The sequence below is a fragment of the Solanum pennellii genome, chromosome 5, assembly GCF_001406875.1.
Source record: "Solanum pennellii chromosome 5, SPENNV200".
Classification (NCBI taxonomy): Eukaryota; Viridiplantae; Streptophyta; class Magnoliopsida; order Solanales; family Solanaceae; genus Solanum; species Solanum pennellii.
The window spans coordinates 42990937-42997285 of NC_028641.1; the positions used below are offsets into that span (position 1 = coordinate 42990937).

General features: G+C 37.3%; 1 protein-coding gene across 1 annotated transcript; it reads left to right on the top strand.

The window, feature by feature from the left end:
- Positions 1-277: 277 nt before the first annotated feature.
- LOC107019512 lies at positions 278-637 on the top strand. Its single transcript, XM_015219987.1, has one exon. It carries the CDS (start codon positions 278-280, stop codon positions 635-637), a length of 360 nt encoding a protein of 119 aa, XP_015075473.1.
- The last annotated feature ends 5712 nt before the right edge of the window (positions 638-6349 follow it).

A 6349-nucleotide genomic window follows, 5' to 3' on the forward strand; every position in this document is an offset into this window, starting at 1 on the left:
TGGTGCCTCTCAGTTTTGTAATAAGTTATTCAAAAGGCTATTGGAGATATATGGGGTTCGCCGTACTATGACCACTCCTTACCATCCACAGACTAGCGGGCAAGTTGAGGTGTCAAACGAGAGATCAAGCATATTCTGGCAAAATGGATTGGTCAAGGAGTCTTGATGATTCTCTTTGGTCCTACTGTACTCCATAAAAGACTCCCATTTTATGTCTCCATACCGACTTGTATATGGGAAGGCTTTTCACTTGCCGGTCGAATTATATCACAAAGCAATGTGGCAAATGAAGAAACTTAAGATAGATTGGAATGAAGCAGTGAAACAAAGACTAAATGGGTTGAATGTGATCAATGTGTTTCGCCTCAAAGCCTATGAAATTTCAGCCATATACAAAGAGAAGATGAACAAGTACAATGACCAAAGGATTGAAATGCGAGAATTCGCTAGAGCTGATTTGGTGCTTATATTCATCTCTAGGCTACGCTTGTTTCCGGGCAAACTCATGTCCAAGTGGATAGGGCCATTGCTTATCACTAAAGCGTTGTCACACGGAGCGATTGAGCTGGAGAATAAGGAGGGTGCAAAGTTCATAGTCAACGCAATTTTACAAAGAACCATGATAAATCTCCAGTAAAAACACGCATGTCCAATAAAACTTCTCACACCTTTTACAGAGATTGGTGGGGGAAGCCTCTCTATAACTTCAACTTTAGCTTGATCAACCTCTATCAGCTTCTCCAAAATGTGATGTCCTAATACTATACCTTCTTTCATCATAAAGTGACATATTTTCTAATTAAGTACAAGATTTTGAATCTTCACATCCTTCTAGTACCTCGGCCAAATGACTCAAAAATCGATAAAAGTAGTCGCCATCTACTAAAAAATCATGCATGAACACCTCAAGAGTGTCCTCTACCATATCAGAGAATATCGACATCATACATCGCTTAGATGTGGCAAATTCATTACATAATCCAAATTACATCCTTTTGAATGTGAATGTCCCATAAGGGCACATAAAGTGGTCGTATTTTGATACTCAGGGGCGATAGAGATTAAATTGTAACCCGAAAAACCATCAACAAAACCATGCCGCCCTTTTCCTACGAGTCTATCTAACATCTGATTCATCTAGGGCATTGGTAAATGGTCCTTCTCAGTTCATGCATTCAATTTCCGATAGTCCACATAAAACTTGTTCCTCTCATTAGGCACCACTCTCATCCTACCCTTTTTATGTACACACTAAACAGGGCACTCCCAACTACTATATGTAATAGGTTAAATGACTCTGGCATCAAATCACTTAATAATCTTATTTTTCATGACCTCTTGCATAGGTGTATTCAACCTTCTTTGGTGCTCAATACTTGGTTTGTGATTGGGCATGGTTTATATTTTGTGTGAACAAATACCGAGAGGAATACCAATAATGTCGTCAATAGTCCAACCAATGTCTCTCTTGAACCTCTTAAAAAACTCCACTTAGCACTCTACATGTGGCCCATTTAAATCAACCGCAATTATTACCGGCAACGTGTCGTCTCTACCCTGAAACACATAGCAAAGATCAGGTTGTAGAGCCTTAAGCTCTAGTTTTAAGGAATCATCAATAGATGGTTTCGCGTGTGGATACTCGCGATGTTTCATATGTAACTCCAGTTTCATCGGTTTTGGCCGATATTCATTTCGTTCAAGTGCAGCCACTAAAGACCCATACACTTCTATACCATCACTCTCAAAATTCTGATCACTTCCAGTAGTGCTTTGACGCCTAGTCGCTCTTCAATTTGTACCTCTGATATACTCTCAACATTGTAGAATATAGCAGATATCGTTTAGAGTTCACCACTCATCTCCATGGACATACAGATGTTGAAAGTTGCTTCTTAATTGTTCAACCTAGTTTTAATCTATCCCTTTTCCATATCAAAAAATGCACGCCCGGTGCTAAGAAATGGCCTCAATAGAATAATTGTAACCTCAAAATCAACCTCACAATCAGGAATAAGAAAATCGGCCGGAAATTTAAATGACTCCATTTTCACAAGCACATCATGGAGTATACCTATGGGACTCTATACTGTTTGATCGACCATCAGTAGCCGTATCGCTGAAGGCTTTGCATCACGCAAGCCTAACTTCTAAAAAATAAAAAGAGGCATGGGGTTTATGCTTGCACCAAGATCACATAAGGATTTAGCAAAGTGTAGCAACCCGATTGTACATGGAATGGTTAAAGATATAGTGTCTTCCTTTTTTTGCACAAGCAAATTTGTAGCAATAGTACTACAATGCTGCATTGAGTCATCGTCCTAAAAACTCACCGATCTATTCTTGTTCACCATATCCTTCATTAACATAACATAACTGGGCATTTGTTCCAAAGCCTCTTTCAAAGGAACTTTGTCGGAAATTTGTTTCAACATAGTGATAAATCGTCGGTATTTACCATCCTCAGTCTTCTTCACTGGTCTTTAAAGGAATGGTGGTGGAGGTCTAGTAATGGGTACGACGTTCTAGGACACCTCCACTTTTATCACCGTGTTGACCATCGACTTTCGATTAGTCTCTACTACCTCTTTGTCTTTTCAAATATTATCTTCTACCACAGACGGAATAGGTGGATCATTGGTTTTCTTACCCCTATGAGTAGTGATTGCCATGAAATGCCCATCATTTATAGGATTTTGAATGGTGTTTCTAGGAAGAGTGCCACGTTTACATGGATTAAGACTAGTAGACAATTGAGCCATTTGTATATCAAGATGCTTAATAAAAATGGCATGTGCATCAACCTTTTGAGAAATATAAGCTAAATCACCTCTAATAACCTTGGCATGCTCATCACTATTGTCAAATCTCCTCATCATCTTTTATAACATATCTTCAACTCGCGCCATACTACCTTCACCGTCCCTAGAAGCAATTTCCCAATTTTATGAGGGAATATAGGGCACACTCCTATCATTCCTATTATCATAATTATCTCAGTTGAAGATGTTCTTGCAGTTATAGTTCCCATCTGGAACATATTGACCCTCTCGATTGTAGTTACCATAGTTCCGACCTTGATTTCCTTGACCTTGACACCAATTCTTCGGATTGGAACCTTGGGCATTAGGTCGGAAACCCTCCGTCTGCTTATTATCTTCATAGGATTCTTTCTCATAATCTTTCTCATCTAACGATTTTGTTGTTTAATGAAGTAGTTCACCGCATTTACCTTTTCTGCACCTCCTCTCACATGTTTCAAAAAAACCCTAGATGAATTTTCATCTGTGCTAGCTCTTCATGCATCTCATCTGCTATTGGGTTGTTTGCGGCTTGTACTGCAAAGGTGTTTCTTCGAGTGTCCGACTTTCTAGTGCTCCAAGCCTTGTTGTTGCGAGATAACTTCTCCATGTTCTCTGCGATCTCTACATATGTGCACTTTCCATAGGAACTCATCATCAATGCGGTGGTTTGTGATGCATTTTACAAATGCAGTTAATTTATCCCAAGAGCTACTCACCGACTCCCAGGTAGTTCCACAATGTTTTCACTTTATCTTTGTGGTTGAGCTTCTTGGACACTGGTTAATACCTTTCTAAGAACACATCTCTCAGCTGATCCTAAATATAAATGGACTTGTACGGAAGCTAAGTAAACCATATGGCGGCCTCTCCTGTCAGTGATAGAGGAAACAATCGCAACCCAATGATATTCATATCCAAGTATGGTCTACCCACACAACTCTTACACACAGACCTCTTTTTGGATAAGTGAGCATGAGGATCCCCTGATGGAAGACCCAAGAACAAACCCCTTTTGGTGACGCTTTATTAGGCTACTCGTTAGTATGATTTTGTGCCCTGGTGAAAAAGGGGATAGAACAAGAGTTCCATCGGACTCAACAACGTTAATGTTACCCCTATAGTAATCTTAAGGTGTTAGTGTTGGGGCTGCAACCTCAAAGCATTCTCCAAATCAATTTGAACTTAATTGTGAGCCTCAACTGGTAATGGAGGTTGATGAATTGCCCATCACGTGGATTGTCTTGGTTCTGTTGATGTTCCATTTTTCGCAGTCTATGGTTATGTTCAGGATAAAATGGAATAAGCGGTTCTCCTCGGCTTCATGTACTTGGCCTACATTATGGCAACACATGAAAGATAAAAAAACAACAAGAAAAAAGAAAAATTAGGAAATTTTTGACTAAACATAAATATTGTATTTAAAATAATCTAAACCCCACTTTCCCCGGCAACGGAGCCAAATTTTGATATGCTCAAATTAAATCTCTCTAAATAATTATAAACGGTCGTATCAAGTAAAGAACACAACTAGTATGTTGGGATCGATCCCATGAGGTAAATGGTCAACACATAACTTTAATGTATAATTATGTCTATCTGGCCAAGCTCTTTCTAAAAACATGTAATTAAAAGGGGTGTTTTGTGAAACAAGTTTCTTTAATACTTCAAAGTAAAAAAGTAAGAAAAAGTAAAGATTTAATTTTAATTAAGTTGTTAGATAAACTAGGGTGTATGTGCTCCCCATTTGTTCATACCTCCATATTCCTAGCAATAACAATTCTTCCCTAGTGTTTTGCATGCAAAATTATAAGTTAGGAATCTCTAAATCCTTGATCTTACATATAAATAATTTCACCCAGTACCATGGTACGACTACATGTCTGTAAGCTACTAACACTTACCTTGACTTCATATTAGGCATCAAAATCGATGTATGACTTAGTTATTACTTTGCAACAATCGACACTAACATATTAGATATTATCTCACTAAATCAATCTTGATAATTCGTTTCTTATTAACTATATCTTTTGTCCGACAAGTAGTAACTAGTCGAGTTGTAACATTGTCCACCACTAAAAGACTTCTAAATTAAAGAATTATCAATATATGCAAGAACCGATTTGAGAAATGTAATTTAGCTAGGTCTACTCTTTTAATCACCCATGGTTCCCAGAATCCTAGTTGTGGATTTAGTTAACCATGCAAGCAAGACCACAATTCATGATTATTGAGAAATACATCATGAATATACTTTAAAAATTTTAAGAAAACCCGGAAAATCAACTTGAAATTGCAAGATAATAGTTGAAACCAAATCTGGAAATTGAATTATTTCTAAAGTTTGCTAAACCCAATATCTTAACAAAAAAAGAACAAAATCAATAATTTTTAACCCCAAAAATGAGGTTTTGAACCCTATTTATATAAAAGATTGTCCTAAATAAAAAGGAATTGAAATAAGGAAAGTTTGTCCAAAAACGCGATTGTGATCGACGAACACTACTGACCGACTAGTGATGAAGCGTTGAGTGACTCCGTAAGTCCAGACTTAGAATGTTTTTTTTCCATAGGATGGCATCATCTTTGAATAATTCGATGGACCAAAATTCACGGTCATTCGACGCACCTATGGTCCGTCGATGCCCTCTATCACTCAATCCTTCGATTTACTCCAACTTCGGTTAATAGGACAATCTCTGTTGAAATTGACGATTAAATAGGACGGTCCGTCGATAAGTCAATCCCTTCCATAGTTCCACTCTTGGTCATATTTACCCAAAATTCTCCATCAGTCTGAACTATAATCGACAGTCACCACCTACAGACTATCTATTAAATGATTGTGCCGTCGATAGCCTTCATAGATTGTCTCTGCATTATGTTCCAACTTCCTTCTGCGTTTTTATTATGGACATATTTCCTACAAAAAAATACAAAAACATGTTAAAACTACTCTAAAAATCTCTACACACACACAAATCTTAAGCAAAAAGCATTGAAAGCACCGTGAAACAACGACACTTCAGGCTACCATCATGAAAAACCATATAGTATCATGTCAATCAAAATATAAAGTCATTTTAACCATAATGAATTATAACATGTTTTAACCATATCATGACATACATTTCGCAACATAACATGTCATTTCCCATAGATCCCATAAATAGCAACAAAGGGCATCATATCAATATAAACCAAAGTTTCACTTATCGTTAGGATCAAGAAGATTCTCCTAATGTTGTCATTAGTACGTTATGAGTCTTTCACTTATATGTTTATGCTTCTTAAGATTAAGGGGCTACTCCTTCCTTCATAACTTTCTATTTATTAGTAAACTTCTATGTCAGTTTATAGATTCTCTCAGCAGCCTTCTCCGTCTCAACCCCATTTGGTAACCTAGCTATTGCTAGACAATATACCAAAACCTTACCTATGATTATCTCCCAAAAGGTCACCTTGTAGATCTTTCCTTGTTAAAAATTGTGGACTTTGATATCATTCTAGGCATAAATTGAAAATGAAGGAAACAATGTAATTTC

What these genes read in the sequence shown, in the direction of transcription:
- LOC107019512 (XM_015219987.1), top strand. Translation starts at nt 278, where the DNA reads ATGTGGCAAATGAAGAAACTTAAGATAGATTGGAATGAAGCAGTGAAA.